Consider the following 17754-nt stretch of genomic DNA (forward strand, 5'->3'; position numbering starts at 1 on the left):
TTCATTTTAGTTTTATTTATTTTGATAAATTCTGTTAGTTTTCAATGTTGACGCTTAAACTGAAATCTACAGGTTTTATCCCTTCTCAGAAAATATAAATTTATTAATATGTATACTAGTCAATTTTAATTAGTAGAAATACAATTACTTATAACATAGTAACATATTTTTCAACTTTCAATATGAACAAAATTTCAATAGGAAACACGATTCCAAAATTCCTCCCTTGCTTATTGGAAGCGACAGCCAAACGCACCACATTTGGCTAATTCCTAAATAGTGGCAACACTGGGAGTAGTTCTCTTCGCCGCGCATTTTGAGGCATTCGCCCAACAAAGACGCGTTTGCTGTTTCTATTGCAGTTAATCACTTAACGAAAAGGTTTTTAACAACGCGGTGATAAACAAAAAGGAAAAGTTTTAGTAAAATTTGTTAAACTGTATTAGTTAAGTGTGCAGTTGGTATAGAAAAATTAGAATTGAAATGCAATCACACAGCAAAAAACGAGTTTGTTATTACTACGACAGTAAGTTGTTAAAAATGTGTTAATTTGTTTGCTTATTATTAATATGTGTTAAATTTAAACTAAGTGCGATTCGGATACTGTTTTCCATCTTTTAATGAATACATAAATAATATAAATATTGGTTTTGACGGAAAACAAACAGTGAATAAAGTTAGTTTTCCTTTCTGCGAAATTTTGTAAATCGGCGGTTTTGTCTTGACTGTACCCTGGCGCTTATTTTTCAGCTAACTTTATGGAAACGACCATACTTTATTTGACAAGTATACGCGCTCTGCTACCGATTGCACGTATTCCGCCAACATTTGCCGTGCGTTCTTTGTAATATTGCGGACGAGTTACATATATGGAAGTGTACTCTGACATCGCCTCGTAGACACTCGCGTTATACGTTGAATTTTACATAGTAATAACGTTTTTTAGTATCTACTTACAAAACTACGTAATTAACAACTTCAAACCTCAATTAAATTTGTTTTTACCACATTTTTATAACAATCAAACAAATATAATGATTTATGCGTATATATTTTGTAAAATTAATTATTATAATATTTGTATGTTTTAGGCGATATTGGTAACTATTACTATGGGCAGGGCCATCCAATGAAACCTCATCGCATACGTATGACCCACAATCTGCTTCTAAACTATGGTCTCTACCGCAAAATGGAAATTTATGTTAGTATTATTATTTCTTTGAGTTTTAAAATATTTTGTATATTATTTCCATTTACATATATTACAGCGACCCCATAAAGCAACAGCCGATGAAATGACAAAATTTCATTCAGATGAATATGTACGGTTTTTGCGCTCTATACGCCCTGACAATATGTCGGAATATAACAAACAAATGCAGCGATTTAATGTAGGCGAGGATTGTCCTGTGTTTGACGGACTCTATGAGTTCTGTCAATTATCTGCAGGCGGTTCAGTTGCTGCTGCAGTGAAGCTAAATAAGCAAGCGTCAGAGATTTGTATCAATTGGGGCGGCGGTCTTCATCACGCCAAGAAATCGGAAGCTTCCGGCTTCTGCTATGTCAATGATATTGTGCTAGGTATTTTGGAACTTTTAAAATATCATCAGCGCGTATTATATATAGATATAGATGTACATCATGGCGATGGTGTTGAGGAGGCCTTTTACACCACTGATCGAGTGATGACGGTGAGCTTCCATAAGTATGGTGAGTATTTTCCTGGTACCGGTGACTTGAGGGATATTGGTGCGGGTAAAGGCAAATATTATGCAGTAAATATTCCTCTGCGTGACGGCATGGATGATGAAGCGTACGAGTCGATATTTGTACCTATCATTTCCAAGGTAATGGAAACCTTTCAACCAGCAGCTGTTGTTCTACAGTGTGGCGCAGATTCCCTAACAGGTGACCGCCTAGGTTGTTTCAATTTGACTGTTAAGGGCCACGGAAAGTGTGTGGAATTTGTCAAAAAATATAATTTGCCCTTCCTAATGGTTGGAGGTGGAGGTTATACTATTCGTAATGTGTCCAGATGTTGGACGTACGAAACGTCAGTTGCACTCGGTGTTGAAATAGCTAACGAACTGCCGTACAATGATTACTTTGAATATTTTGGACCTGATTTCAAATTGCATATCAGTCCGAGTAATATGACCAATCAAAATACTTCCGAGTATTTGGAAAAAATCAAAAATAGGTAAATATATTATATATATATTGTTTTTGTACCTACTTATTTTATGACTTATAATCAGGCTATTCGAAAATCTGCGTATGCTGCCACATGCACCTGGTGTCCAAATCCAGACCATACCGGAGGATGCTATTAACGATGAATCTGAAGACGAAGACAAAGTGAATAAGGATGAACGAATAACACAGAGCGACAAAGATAAGCGCATCGACCCTGACAATGAATTCTCAGATTCAGAAGACGAAGGTGAAGGAGGTCGTCGTGATAATCGTTCATACAAAGGTCAACGCAAACGGCCACGCCTAGAAAAGGATGGTAAAGCAACAACGGAAAATTCCGATAATAAGGATGATAAGGATAAAAGTAATATTGCAATTTTTTATTTATACAACCTGGTCTTTAAAAACAATTTTGTATTTTTATAGTGGATACGAATGAAAGCGAGGATACTCCTAAAGCTGAAGACTCGAAGAAGGAAAACAACATTTGACGTGGCGGTCGCAATTGGTTATAGAAACCAATACAGCGGTCAACGAAATTTAAACCTAAAATCTTTTAACATCTTTAGCAACTTCTTCCATTCATCCTTACATTATATGGCGGTAGTGATGTGTTCGGTATGGAAGAAATTCGTTGCTCAGGGATTGTGGAATTGAAAGAGTTACGCTGCCGTCAAAACTTTAACATTAGTCACGCCGTAATTTTAGTAATTAAGTTAAGTTTATGCACTAATAGAACATGTTACATGCCGATGTACTTTTACAAATGATATCTACGCTTGCGTTCAATCACGAGGAATGATTTTTATTTGAATGTTTATCACTTGACTAATTATTTTTACGAGATGCTTCGAAATTGATATCAATAATTACGCTTTTACCTAACGTAAATGTATGTATTTATATGCCATTGCTGTATGTGCACTTGGTAATAACACACAAAAACCTTCATCTGTCACATTAAATTAAAATAAGAATGTAAAATACATATTTTTTATTAAAGTGTAAGAATAGGACGTGAAAAGAAAAACTAAGTCTGCATGTAACTTGCATTTTCTAAAGTCTAAATGAAAATCGAGAAAATAAACAGTGTTTTATAAGTGGATACATACTATATTTCATGATTAATTATTTTGTAGTTACTTTTAATTAGAATTTGTTGTTGTTATAACGATTATCCAGACCCTTCATGTAACGGAAGGCCCAAGAATCCAACAATTTCGGCCATCTCAGATTCTAGGGACAGGGGTGTTATATCAGCCATGTTCGCTGTGCATGCAAAGAGGAGGTTAGTGTCATGCGGGGAGTCTACATGCAATGACAGAACATATGTTTTGTGAGTGGCGTTTAAGGTATATCTGACGCTGTCTGCTTCCAATGTTCTGAGTTCTGATGTTATTACTCGAAATAATACGTATGATTGCCGACCGATCAGGTAAGTAATGATCAATCTCTTCAGCCCCGCAGAAAGTTATTTGTTTAATATCTTCTAGTAGCGTTGTGAGATTGACCGTGCCAAAAGCTTTTCTCAGGTTAACGCAAATAGTATTCTCTTCGGTGGTTTCTTATTAAGGCCATGAACTAGGGATATCCATTGAAAAAATCATCGATGTTTTATTCGATATGATGCATCGAAACTTGACATCGGTGTTATGTATCAAAAAAGGTGTTTGAAAACATTAAAACTGCTAATTAAGTTACATTTTTTGTTATGTTTACGAAATATTTACGTTTGGTTAGGTTAGAGTGCCTGATCTCCTGTGCCATAAAAGATCTCACTTGGATAGCTAAAGCCAGTTCTTTGTGAACTCAGTTCCCCCAAACTCTTAAAAATAGATGGACAAGACACTCGAGTAACGACAAACCGCCGCCAATGCAGAGCGGCATGTGGATAGGGGAGCACCAGCTTGTTCCCACTCTGATGAGATTGCAGCTTGAGTGTCCTTAAGTGCAAGCTCATCGGCTTTGCAGTTTTCAGCGATACCGCTATGGCCTGGGACCTAAACGAGTATTATATTAAAGTAGCTGGAAGCTACTGAAGAGAGGCAAGGTACTCCTTGAATTTCTTTGTCCTAATAAATGCTCACCTCTCTGACAGAGGAAGCGTGGGATTAGGTTCCGCAACACAGTAATCCAGATTCCCAGGGATGCAGTCTAAGTGATCGAGAGTTTTAGAATGTCCATTTTTGGGACCCTTGATATCCCCAGTATAAGGCAACTGATGCCTTCTTAACCCTTTCTTTAATATTAGGCCTCCAGTATAGCTTCCTTTCTAGGATGACGCCCAAGTATTTCACCTTTTCTACAGGTTTAATCCGAGATCCTCCCAATGAGTGGGGTGGGACGTCCGGTATTTTGTATTTGCTCGTAAATAACACCAATTCTGTTTTACTTTGATTAACGGCTAAGCCGGTTCTGTTCGCCCAATAAGCAACCACCCGCAGATATCTTTGTGTTTGGCGGGATTGATCAGACTGGGAGTCATGGTGCCTAGTTGAGTTCTTGGGAGCCGTAGAGGCTCTAAGTTGGCCACTATGGTGGTCAATCCTTGTGATTTTTAAGGCCAGAACAGGTCGTAAGATCTCCATTGCATAAAATACACATAACCGAAATGGAATTTGGATGGCTCTTAGCGCATACGCAGCAGAAAAATTCCTCAGGACCGGATTGACCCCGATGTCAGCTCGAAATGAGGGGATGCGAAGCAACCTTACTGCAAGGAGTTGCTTCAGAGATGAACTAAAAAAACTTGCCATCCCAAACAGGGTTAGATTGTCGAAACAGCCTTTGGTAATTTGTTGGCACTGAGTGAGGGGTGTGGCTGAGGGGAAGATAAAAGAGACCAAAGTTCTCAGTGGATATGAAAATATGTTACTATAGGTAGGTAGGTAGGAGTGCAGCCATATAATTATATGGCCCAATTAACACTAGATGTGCCATTTTGATGCGCTATTCGTAGACCTTATAATTTACTGTTATCCCGTTTCATCTTTCCGTTCAAACCACTTTGTGTTTTCGATGAAGCTACTTATGTCCGATATGCTTTTAGTGGATATCCATTCAAGGCTTGAAGCCTGATGGCCTCCAAGTGTCCTGTGTTTGATCTGCGATAGGGCTGGACATTCACAGAGAAAGTGGAATATTGTTTCCTTATTCCCCTCTATGCCCATTTTCATTGCATGTTCTCCAAATGGCCAATGACCCGTTAAAGTAGCTGTAAGTCTGAAAATACTTTTCCTGGACCTATTTAATAATACCCCAGATCTAGTCTTATCATATTTTGGCCATATCTGTTTAGTTATTTTATATTTTGTTGTATTCTTCCATCTGTTCTCTGCTAATTGTTCAAATTGTATGTTGAGCTCTCTTTTGATCGTTCCTAGCGGGCATGGTATTGGCATAGCTTCGGATTCGTCTAAAACGGCTCCTGCTTTTGCCAACTCGTCTGCCTTTTCGTTACCGAAGATGTTCCTATGGCCGGGAACCCAGACCAAGTCTAATTGTACTTTGTCTTTCAGAGTGTTAAATGCCTTCTTGCAGTTATGGACTACGCTGGAGTTAGTCAGTGGCGTCGACAAAACTAGGAGCGCCGCCTGACTATCTGTATAAATTATTGCTTTTTGTATCCTCTGGTAGTTAGCCATTAGAGCTTCACAGGCCTCCTCTATGCCCAGTACTTCCGCTTGGAAGATGCTAGCCAAGTTCGGTAGACGGAAGGAGCGAGAAATTTTAAGATCATCGGAGTATACACCTGTGCCTACTCCGCGGTCGGTATAGACTGCTATAGTATTTTCCTCCCTTATTAGGCCTCTTCTCCACTCTCGTCTAGAGGGTATCCTCACCTGGAATCCCCTATTGAAGTCTAACTCTGGGATAATGAAATCTGATTTATTGGCATTTACTTTTACTCTGTTCAGAATGTCGCTATGTCCATAGTTTTTCTGTTTCCATCCACCTAACTTACCATCCGTATCAATAATAAAATATGAACTTTTTTAAATATTTTGTTTTAATATTTCTTTTCAATTTTCACTTACTGGACTAATTAATAACACTACGTAAAACAAATTTTCATATATTTCTTTGGACATTACAGATTTAATACTCTAGAAAATAATAACATCTTTGGTCAATGAATGTTATACTGTCGATTAAGTACATACTTGAAACTGTCAGTTTACTTTCGAATATATTTAATAAATACATATCTACATTTATAGTTTAGTTTCTAACGATGCGCACTTAGAGCTAGGTGTTTGTTCACTATACAAAGAGCCCAACTTTAATCGAGCGATAATACCGAAATGATGCTATTCCGATCTTTTGGCAGGAGATGAGGTCCGCCCAAATAACTGATAGGGTTCCAGAATTGTCGGTGCGCGTCGTCTATAAAAGCCGGTTTAACTTGCAGACGGGGATTGGATTTTGTACGGAAGGGTATAACTGGCACATTATCAATTTCAGTGGGAGCTGGAGGCACTTCGCTGTTGCCAGTCGAAGTACTTGGTGCAGCCGCACTATCGGGCGTCGTCGCTGGTGTGGTTGGCGATAGCATGGGACTCGCCTCATCACCACCAGCAACACTATCATTAGCAGCTATTGCCTTACCATTGGGCTGATTCGCTGCATTTTTCTTTTTAAATTCCTTTGGCAGTCTGAAACTCACAGATGGGAGTAAACGTTTCTTTGGCTTCGGACTCTTTATGCTGTAGGGCGGAGTCGATTGTGCGCGTTCGTATGGTAAGACCTCCGTCGGCTGCGCGTCAGGACTGGAAATGCTGGGTAAACTGTCACTGTCTTCTGGCGTATAACTGCTGTGCTCTTCTGGTATCTGTAGGGGTGTCGTGGAAAGGGGTATAGGAAATTAACGTTGCTTTTGAGATTTAATTTTGAAATATTGTTTTTGATTTGTTATGAATGATACATTTCGAATTTGAAGGGAGTGCGTAAAAATGTGAAAAAAGAGAAGAAATAATAAATTTATTAAAAATAAAATTGCACTAGCACCAAAATACTGACAACAACACAAAGGCAAAGTCATATATGCACAAATTAACAAAGAGCTATAGAAATTATTTTACGTACCTTAACATTTTGGGTTCGCATAGACTTCAGTATCACTACTTGACAATAAGTCAGTTAATGAGCCTACTTTGACAATAAGTCAGTTAATGAGCCAAACCTATTTATTTCAGACGAGGTCACTCTGGGATTAAAAAAACGTTTTTTGGCTTAAAATATACTTTAAATGCGTATGTATTTTTCCAATCAGACGACGATGGTACTTGGTGAGGATGCGCTTGAAATTCTAACATTAGATTCACATTAAACATTAAAATAAGTATATATTTTTATACTCTCTCAACGAAGTTGCTAAGAGAGTGACGAGTAAAGTTCAAATCCGGACGTCTGTCTGTCCATCCGTCCGTTTGTGCAAGCTGTAACTTGAGTAAAAATTGAGATATCTTGATGAAACTTGGTAGACGTATTTCTTGGCACAATAAAAAGGTTAAGTTCGAAGATGGGCGTAATCGGACCACTGCCACGTCCACAAAATAGCGAAAACTGAAAACACATAAAGGGCCATAACTAAGCCATAAATAAAGCTATGGAAGTAAAATTTGGTACAAAGGATCGGAAGGGGCATATTTGGATGTAATTTTTTTGGAGAAGTGGTCGTGGCTCCGCCCCCTACTAAGTTTTTTGTACATATCTCGTAAACTACTAAAGCTATATCAAGGAAACTTTCTAGAGTCGTTTCTTTTCGGTACTACCTTATACAGTCCAAAAATAAGGAAAATCGGAACATAAATGCAAAGGTTATGTTGAAAACTACTAAAAGTGCTTTTATTCAGTAAGGAAAACCACCAGAAACCTTAAATTTCATTGAAAAGATGGTACAGAAGAGCTGCACTCAAAATGGTATACCAAATTGTAAATGGGCGTGGTTCAAAAACCATATCTCAGGAGCTACTCGACCCAAAATAAATGAAATTCGGTTTATAATATTTGTTTGGTTTCCCAATGATATGCTTTGAAAATAGTTCGAATAGGTTTACAACCACGCCTTCTTCCAATATACCAGAACTTTGAAGTCGATCTGAATAGTTTAATTTATAATTTATAAAGTAAGCACTTGTGAAGATATCGAAATAGAACTTTGCAAAAATACTGCATTCTCTGCCACTGCCATTCTTGGCATCGCCCTTCCAAAGTTTTCAAGTTTTCAATACCCAAATGAGGACCTCAGTGCTTCAAACAAGTTTTTTACCGAAAATATAGTTAAGTTTCTCTGATATTTTGAAGAAATTCAAGATCTCATATTCCTAATATTAGGGTTTTAAAACTTTCAATGGACTTTATACCATATATATGCCGAATATGTGAATCAAATTGTTTGTTATATAAATAAAATTAAATAAATAAATTGCGAGAGTATTAAATGTTCGGTTACACCCGAACTTAGCCCTTCCTTTCTTGTTTATACTTAATATTATACATTTTTCACCCTTTAACATTTATAAGAGATGTCCTTTGTTACCCCTGCTCACGAAATTTTAATTATTCTTTGTGAAAATAAAGTGAATCTTTCACAAAGCAAACGTTTGAGGTTCATCCAAATGAAAGATAGTCATGAGAATATATTTACATTTACATACATATGTTGGCGCTAAGAAAAGCCGCCATTTCACAGTCAATACAACAGAGGCATCACGGTTGCAATCAACAATGCACTCGTTAGTGCAACAAGAGATTTACACAGTTTCATTCACATTTGTACTATATATATTTATTGTAAAAATGGCGTAAATGTGAATGCCATTATGTCACTTGAGAATCGCACAGTCTTTGCTTTTTGGAGGTCAACCCACTTTTCCTCTGCTGTTTGCCTTTTCAGTTTCCATTTACCAGCACATGTAGTACAGTTACAAGGCCACCGCTTCAAATATTGTTCATTTTTGATGGGTTCTCTTTTAGCAGCCAAATGTTTGTGGACATTTTCCTCCACACATCGCACATATGTAAAATAACCGAACCATATAATTCAAGCATCATCAGCAAAGGTTTCAAGTATTTTACAATATCTGTATGTACTCACATGCGTCACCATCTTTAATGGTAAATGCACTTAATAAATACTTTTCAAAGCCTGCAAACATTCATAAAAAACAACTAGTGAACTAGTTTAGATGTAAGATCTAGTAAACCATAATCTTTCTCTCTTCGAGAACTCAAAGCTTCGACAGTTGTCTCTATCCTTTGCAAAGTCATGCCAGTTGTACATCCCTGTCCCTATGCACTTGTTCCTTCCATTGAATGCATAGGCGCCCTTGCTTCCGTTGTCCACCCATGGGTCCGGAATCGAAGGATCATTTACCTGGAGCATCGTCCTCCATAAGTACGACATGGCCTAAACAGCGCATACGTTGGATTTTATTCCGAGATAAATAAACCCATTAACTTTTTCAAATATGTAGCTGCCAACGGTGAGATAATTTCCAGGAAGTGAAGAATTTTTGTGTGTGGCCTCCGGATACTTTGTCTTGCCTCCGTTCACTACAAAACCAACCTATTTCGCTGATTTTTCTAGGCTGGAAAAAGTTGCGCTGACGGCTCTGTTGGTAAGGTCAAAAGCATTCACATATCCCAGTAGCATTGTGCTTTTAGAATAGATAGTGCCACTGCGGTTCAGATTAGCGGCGCGTATCATTTTTTCCAGTATTATAGTGAAGAATACGAACGAGAAGGACTGTCTAAAACCTCTTCTGGTAGCGAACGGTTCGGAGAGGTTCTTCCAAATTTTTACGGAACTAATAGTTGTGTTCAATGTCATTCTACATAACCGCATGAGTTTTGCAAGGATACCAAATGTAGACATGGCGTCGAATGGTTTGATAACTTGTTGACATTTCTCTTATTTGGTGTTGAATTTAAATGCGTATTCAAATAATACAAATAAAATATTTCAGGAAAATACAGTTGGAGGTTCGTCATTACTTTCTGAGTGGTAATAACTATTAGAATAAGCTTATACAAGTTTAAAGATGAGATCGAACCCAGACTCTAATCACCAGTAACCAGTATACCACAAACAACTAGTAGTAGTAGTAGTAGTAGTAAAGTATTTCTTGCATTCGGAAGAGAACGCTCTCCCACTTCCATTTATTTGGTGTGCACCAATCAGTTTTGATTCATTAAAAATTTGAGGAGTGTCTTTTCAAAAGAGGATATCTACATCTTAACTATTTTTTCGCAAAATAAGAAAACGTTCTAAGGGTAATGTTTACAGGGCTACTGAAAAATAGTATTTGTGTTTAGGTACTATGCCATTGCAATGTTCTAACAATACAATTTGATAAAAATATAAACTTGGCATTTACAGCTACAGAATTCTTTAAAAACAGAATATCTCATTTCGATACGAAACTTTAATAATTTCTCCATTTGTTGTATACTTTTTTGTAAATATACCCTTTTAGTTTTGTACTATGTGTAAATATCCCCTATTCTCGTGTTATTTTTTTTGAAGATATATACTTTCTTCTGCCACTATTTGATTTTTTACGCTTTTCTCATCCATGATATGGTAAAAGAGACAGTCGTTGAAATCCAATCGAAATTATTCTTCTTCATCTTCTTGACTGGCGTAGACACCGCTTTCGCGGTTATAGCCGAGTCCAAAACAGCACGCCACGTATCCCTCCTTCTGGCAGTTTGGCGCCAATTGGTTATACCAAGCGAAGCCAGGTCCCTCTCCACCTGGTCCTACCATCGGAATGGAGGTCTCCCTCTTCCTCGGCTTCTACCTGCGGGTACTGCATCAAATACTTTCAGAGCTGGAGCACTTTCATCTTTTCGAACAACATGACCTAGCCAGCGTAGCCGCTGTTTTTTTATTCGCTGGTCGTCTGCGGTATTCGCCGTTGCCAATGTTTAATGGACCATAAATCTTCCGCAAAACCTTTCTCTCGAAAACTCCTAGTGCCGTCTCATCGGAAGTTGACATCGTCCACGCTTCTGCACTGTAAAGTAGGACGGGAATGATGAGAGACTTGTAGAGTTTTGTTTTTGTTCGTCGAGAGAGGACTTTACTTTTCAATTGCCTACTTTGTCCATAGTAGCACCTGTTAGCAAGAGTGATTCTGCGTTGGATTTCCAGGCTGACATTGTTATTGCTGTTAATGATGGTTCCCAGGTAGACGAAATTATCTACAACTTCAAAGTTATGACTGTCAACAGTGACGTGGGAGCTAAGACCCATACGCTTCGCTTCCTTATCCAGTCTGGAGAAAGCAGAACTAACGGCGCGGGTGTTGTTTCCAATGATATCGATATCATCGGCGTACGCCAGTAGCTGTACACTCTAATAGAAGATTGTACCTTCTCTATTTAGCTCTGCAGCTATTATTATTTTCTCCAGCATCAGGTTAAAGAAATCACACGAGAGTGAGTCACCTTTTCTGAAACCTCGTCTCGTATCGAACGGCTCGGATAGGTTCTTCCCAATCCTGACGGAGCTTTCGGTGTTGCTCAACGTCAGCTTACACAGCCGTATTAGTTTTGCGGGGATGCCAAATTCAGACATCGCGGCATAAAGGCGGCTCCTTTTCGGGCTGTCGAAAGCAGCTTTAAAGTCGACAAAGAGATGGTGTGTGTCGATCCTATTTTCACGGATCTTCTCCAAAATTTGGCGCATGGTGAATATCTGGTCTGTTGTTGATTTTCTAGGTCTAAAGCCACACTGATAAGGTCCAATCAGTTTGTTGACAGTGGGCTTTAGTCTTTCACACAATACGCTCGACAGAACCTTATCCAATCGAAATTAGCTCGTGAAAATCACAGACCGAATGTAAAAAAAAACATTTGAGAGAAAGCTCTAACAATGGGCACTAAGTTGGGAACATAGCCTTTTGTGTTTTAGAGTGGCTACTAATTTGTAAATATCTTTTGATGTTATGAAATGAATAAAGCTATAATTTTTGGGTAAAAATATCTCCTTTTGAAACGTACGTTCACATTTTAAGAATTTGTTCTTGGAAACTATCTCGTTCAGATCATAATCTAATTAAGCTAATTGTGTATATTAGCACTAAGGCCAAGACTGCATACTTAGTTAAAAAATAAATAAGCATGTAAATATCCCCTTTTAAAAAATCATTCCTCAATTAGTGATTACTGGCTATTTAGTCCTACATTAGAAGCCAGACCCTTTAAATAAAATCCTTTCTTGATGGGGGTTCTTAAGTGCTTAACCAGAGGTCAGAAGTAAAAATGCTAATAGCATTAAAAGCAAAAACTTTCGCAGCTGAAATTTTTAGAGAGTGTCTGGTCATTTTCACAGTGCCATTGAAGAGAGAGGCAGGTTTGACGTAAATAGCAAATCGGTTTATTTATGACTTATATTTTATGTATATGCCGGACGAGTATTTATGATTTTGCCACTAATGTAATAAATTCGTAAGCAAAATGATAATAAAAAAGCAAAAGTTTCTGCGCTGCATTGGTATGAGTGTGTGTGTGTGGCTGTGGTGCTCAGGCAGCCAACTTTGTTGGTCAATTATTTGCAAAAAGTTAAAGTGGTGCTAGTTAAATTTCCGCTGCTCTGACCTTTAAAACTTTGCGTACCCACAAGCACATGGTGCAAGCAATGTTGCAGCGCTTTATTTCGAAATTCATGTAATTAAGTTTAAGTTGGCAAACAACGTTTTTGATTTACTTCTTTTACACTTACAATAAAATGCAGTCAGTGTCTATAGTGTTTTGTCGCTTTCTTATTCAATTTTACATTTTTGGGAGCCAAGGCAACAACTGTGTGAATACTATGTACGTGTTGACAAGACAGAAGAAGAGTTGGTAGCGCCGTTGCTGACAGCAGTTCCAACAAAAGAAACCGTTATGTGTTGTAGCTGTGGCATGTTGCATGCTACTTATGGTATAAATTCGTCAACACTTGCGACCGAGCAAATAATGAAAACCAACTTACAACAAATTTGTGCTTATTTAAACATACACACACATACATATTTATGTACTTAGTGTATAGTGCTCGTGTACATTACATGCAGCACAGCTGCGATCAATGATGTAGTAACAGTCGCGAGATTAAATGATCATAAAAACAAGGCGAATTGGTTTTCAGATGGCTCTAAGGATAATACGAATCACTTCCACTGGAAACAGTAAACAGATATTGGGCTATAGGTGTGGCACTCCCCACATGTAGTTTAAATAACTAAATAAAAGATAGGATAAAGGAGAACCAAAGAATTAGCACAAATGTATCCAAACCCCAAATTAGCGAATATGGGAACCTCTGCGACTATGGCTGATTTCATATCGAAAATATTTATCTTAGCCACTATAAACTAAATATAATGCTTTATATATTATATAAACGTGATCGGTTAAAAAATAAAAGGATTTGTAAAATTGAAAACTAACACGATTCTGAATAGTCCAAGTGTCAAAAATTGTTTATTGTGTTGATATACATTCTCTTGAAGTACAACACAATTTTCAACAGTCTTCACTGCTTACTTTGTCTGTAGCAGCCGATAAGGTTAGACATGCTTTTATGAGCTTGGCGATTTTCGTTTGTTAAAAGCTCGCAGTTCGTTTTCTTCACTAGTCTCCATATTCGCCAGACATGACTCCGTGCTTTTTTTTTGTATTTTCAAAAATAAAGACAACCTTACGACGTTTTACAAGCAAACGAGAAATCGCTGAAAGAGCCAAAGGTAAAAGTGTTTCGACGATTGGTAGATAATAAGTTCATAGTATCAAATGAGGACTATTTTAAAGACGACAAATGTATAAATATTTTTGGCAAAAATTCCCTTTATTTTTTGAACAGACCATGTATATTAGAAAAAATACCCTTACCACTTAGACCATAACACAAATTATACCTATGCCGAACTTAATGAACTTTCTACGTAAAGAAATAAAAAGAGACCCACGATATGTTTGCGATTAATATGAATAATCGTCAAGTGGTCCTATAAATTTGAGAATGAGTGTGCAAACATATATGATTACATAAGCATGAAGTTGTGTGTTTCACATAAGGTACGTGAAATTAAATCAACTTACATTAATACGGTCCATTAAAATAAATTGTATTTAATTGTCAAAGACATGTACTAGTACAATCATTTTATATGAGTTCCTATAAGCAAATGCACAATATTAAAAAAAAAATTTTTTTTTTGATTTGTTAAGAGAATAATGCTCCTTTCACTTTTCTACAAGATAAAGTATATGCTTGATAAACTACGAACTGCCCTAATGACGCTATATTCCCACTTCACACATCTGGCATGCCATGGCGTATGAGTGACATTTAATTAAAATTTATGCGGCGAGTCTAGGGGAAAATCGTTCCGCATTTTATTTTTTATTTTCTCATTGAATGCAACAACGCAATAATGTTGCTGAGTTGAAAAGAAAGTGAGCTCAAATTTATTATGCGCATATTACTGACACACACACGCACACGCATGTGTACGTACGAGTTCACTAAAAGGGTGCATTTTCGGAAAGCAGTTCATTATAAGTATTTTTTCTGCAAAAATAATGTTTAATAGTGCAAATTTGCTTAGCTCCATTCCCGCACGCTCCGCAATGCTCGCCGATGAGGTGTTGATGCGTTACGTCCTTTCGTCTCAGCAGGTTCAAGTGTTCAGTGTATGTGTGTGTTGCGGAGTGATGATTGCTGTGCGAGAGCATCATGAATGCAAGTGGCTTGAGTGACATTTAATTACGAATATGCGTGAACGCATGTGTGCGCGTGTAAATTTTCCAATGCCATTTGCGAAAAATTACATAAATGAGCAAAACTACCGGCAATAAATTTAAAATCCATTAACATTGATAATACCGAAATGAGTGCCTTGAGATGTTTAGGATAACAGGGATAAATTCGAAAAGTATATTTCCAAATTAATATATGCATTAGAGCTCTTGGTATTCGACTAATCGACTAACCGAATTAACCGAATAGGGCATTATTCGAATAATAATATTCGGTTTGCACTATTCGGGTAGTCGTTAGTCATCGACTGTTCGATTAACCGCTAATTTTCGACTATTAGGTTAACCGTTCGTTGTCGACTATTCGAATAGTGCAAGTTCATTAATTTTCTTATTTTTATTGAAAAAAGAGAAACATTAAAACTAACAAAAAACTCGCTATTTTTTTATGACTGTCATACCAACACTGTTGTTGTTTCACATGCAAAATTAAAATATGACTGATACAACACTGCGTGGTATGTTTCTTGCGTTCGCTATTCTATGCCCCTACCCACTTGCTGCCGAATTTTTTCGGTTTTTTGCGGCATATGCCTAGTACTGCAGTAACCGGTTACTTTTTGGAACCGGTTTTTTTGGGACTCACTCGTGGCAGTGTGGGCGGTCGGTGGGTGGGGCTTTGGAGCGTTTTGGGGCAAAACTTCGACGATTGGGTAGTCGGTTTTCTGTGAAGAACAGGTTTTTTTGGGTAGGTCAGTGGTCGATTTTGCTCGTGTCCTTCTGCCCGAACACTTCTTAACCGATTTATACCGCACATTGTATATATCTGGAAAATACGGACATAATCTGGTTTTGGCCTTAGCAAAAATTGCTGTTTTTTTCATTTATTCGAATAGTGACAGTATAACTATTCGAATAACCGCAGTAGAACGACTATTCGAATAGTCGGAACATTGCGACTAACCGAATAGTGCTAACCGGTTAATATTCGTACGAACGGTTACAAACCGGATATTCGAATAATCGGTTTTCAGGTTAATCGAATAATTTTAAGAGTCCTAATATGCATATATACATATGTAGATATATTTGAAAACTATCAATATACGAACAATCGAATACTTAAAGATTTTCGAACAGTATTTTCATTAAGTAATCGTAAATCTTCTGCCTGTATCGAAGCTCTGAAGTAAACAACAATTTTACCTTCAGGAACATATATTTTACGTTTAAGCAGTCTATAATTGAATATTTTTATTGCTAGAAATATTAGATTCCCTGTGTACATTTGATATCTGCAAATAAACGAAAATAATTTTGAGTTCACGATTTGCAGTTTTAATCATCGCTGCTCAATCCGATAGCGATTTTATTAAAGTTGACGAATTCTAATTAATGTAGGATGTCCATTCTCTTTATCTTTACTTTGAATGGCAAACAGCTGCTTACCAGACATGGCAGCAAATGCAATTATGGATAAACTGCATGGTCCACTTTGACGAAAAGTTTTTGATATCTTTTGGCATCTGCTGTACATCAAAAGCAAAGCTTCCGAAATTAATGTTTTCAAAGTTTCGCTATGTGGTGAGAGCATCAACGTTTAAGCACTTTCTATTTGATAATAACATTTGGTATTTTACTGTCCCAATTGTAGGATATTTGAAATAAATTATATTAGAAAATTCTAAGATAGCTGACCACGTACGAGCATACCCGAGTAGGTATACTTATGGTGAAACGTACTCCTGATTACCTCGATTCGAAGGACCCACTGTGCATCTACTATCGTAGTATTTGACATAGTGGTAACTTTTGACTCCACCAAAAACTTGAGGAAGCCCAATTAACTTATTATAAACGATCAATGTTGTGGCTCTATTTTTACGACACATGATTCCTTAGCTTCAAGTAGCTTAGTTTTGTAGGAGTTTTCTTCTTACCCACAAATTTCGCCCCAGACTTATAAATATGATTATAATATATTTTTAGAAAAATAAAAAAACAGCAATATTAGTCGGTGATTCGATTTTTGTGTAGGTAGTATGACAAGGTAGCCGGCGTAGCCGCTGTCTTTTTATTCGCTGGACTATGTCTATGTCGTCGAATAACACATACAGCTCATCGTTCCATCGCTGGCTAGGTCATGTTGTTCGAATGGATGAAAGTGCTCCAGCTCTGAAAGTATTCGATGCAGTACCCGCAGGTGGAAGCCGAGGAAGAGGGAGACCTCCACTCCGATGGAAGGACCAGGTGGAGAGGGACCCGGCTTCGCTTAGTATAACCAATTGGCGCCAAACTGCCAGAAGGAAGGATACGTTGTGCGCTGTTTTGGACTCGGCTATAACCGCGTAAGCGGTGTCTACGCCAGTCAAGAAGAAGAAGTATGACAAGGTAAGTAAGAGCAAATATGAGACCACATTACATAAGTGTTTGACGCTTGCGTCGTATCGTGATTTCGAACCTGATCCGAAAAAGGCAATAACTGTCCTCCGGAAAGGTGATGAACACCGTTTACTAATATCTATTAATTATCTGGAGAAGGCCAAAACGGCCACAGTGCTTTACAATGCCAATTCGGTTTCCTTTTATAACATAACTACTACCTATCGGGCCATAGATATGAATATATATTATATCTAAAGAAGAACTGCTAACAAAGAAGAGCGTAAATTCGTGAAAATATATTGAAAATCTATTGGAGTGTAGGGAATGATAATAAAAAGGAGAGGTATAATAGAAGAGTTGGAGCTTCGTTTGACGGGCGGGATATCCCAAAAATCAAAAACCAAAATTTAAAATTAT

General features: G+C 37.5%; 2 protein-coding genes across 8 annotated transcripts in view; one reads left to right on the plus strand and one right to left on the minus strand.

The window, feature by feature from the left end:
• The first annotated feature begins 315 nt into the window (after window positions 1-315).
• Window positions 316-3315, plus strand: Rpd3 (histone deacetylase HDAC1). Of its 2 annotated transcripts, none has more exons than XM_011183111.3 (5): window positions 316-526; window positions 1092-1204; window positions 1272-2203; window positions 2262-2563; window positions 2626-3315. In XM_011183111.3, exons 1-5 carry the CDS (start codon window positions 484-486, stop codon window positions 2688-2690), a joined length of 1455 nt encoding a protein of 484 aa, XP_011181413.1. In that variant the 5' UTR covers window positions 316-483; the 3' UTR covers window positions 2691-3315. The 2 variants fall into 2 exon arrangements, with proteins under 2 accessions (XP_011181413.1, XP_054086139.1); XM_054230164.1 differs by lacking the exon at window positions 316-526 and adding an exon at window positions 947-965.
• Window positions 2995-17754, minus strand: part of LOC105211593 (axotactin) — a 336600-nt gene continuing 321840 nt past the window's right edge. For 5 of the 6 annotated variants that reach the window (XM_054230130.1, XM_054230128.1, XM_054230131.1 and 2 more), the window contains exon 20: window positions 2995-7030. In XM_054230130.1, the coding sequence (XP_054086105.1) occupies window positions 6482-7030 (549 nt within the window). In that variant the 3' untranslated portion in view covers window positions 2995-6481. Of the gene's footprint in view, window positions 7073-17754 lie in introns of all 6 variants that reach the window. The other variant, XM_054230135.1, reaches the window with a different exon arrangement.

Source organism: Zeugodacus cucurbitae, chromosome 4, assembly GCF_028554725.1.
Source record: "Zeugodacus cucurbitae isolate PBARC_wt_2022May chromosome 4, idZeuCucr1.2, whole genome shotgun sequence".
Lineage (NCBI taxonomy): Eukaryota > Metazoa > Arthropoda > Insecta > Diptera > Tephritidae > Zeugodacus > Zeugodacus cucurbitae.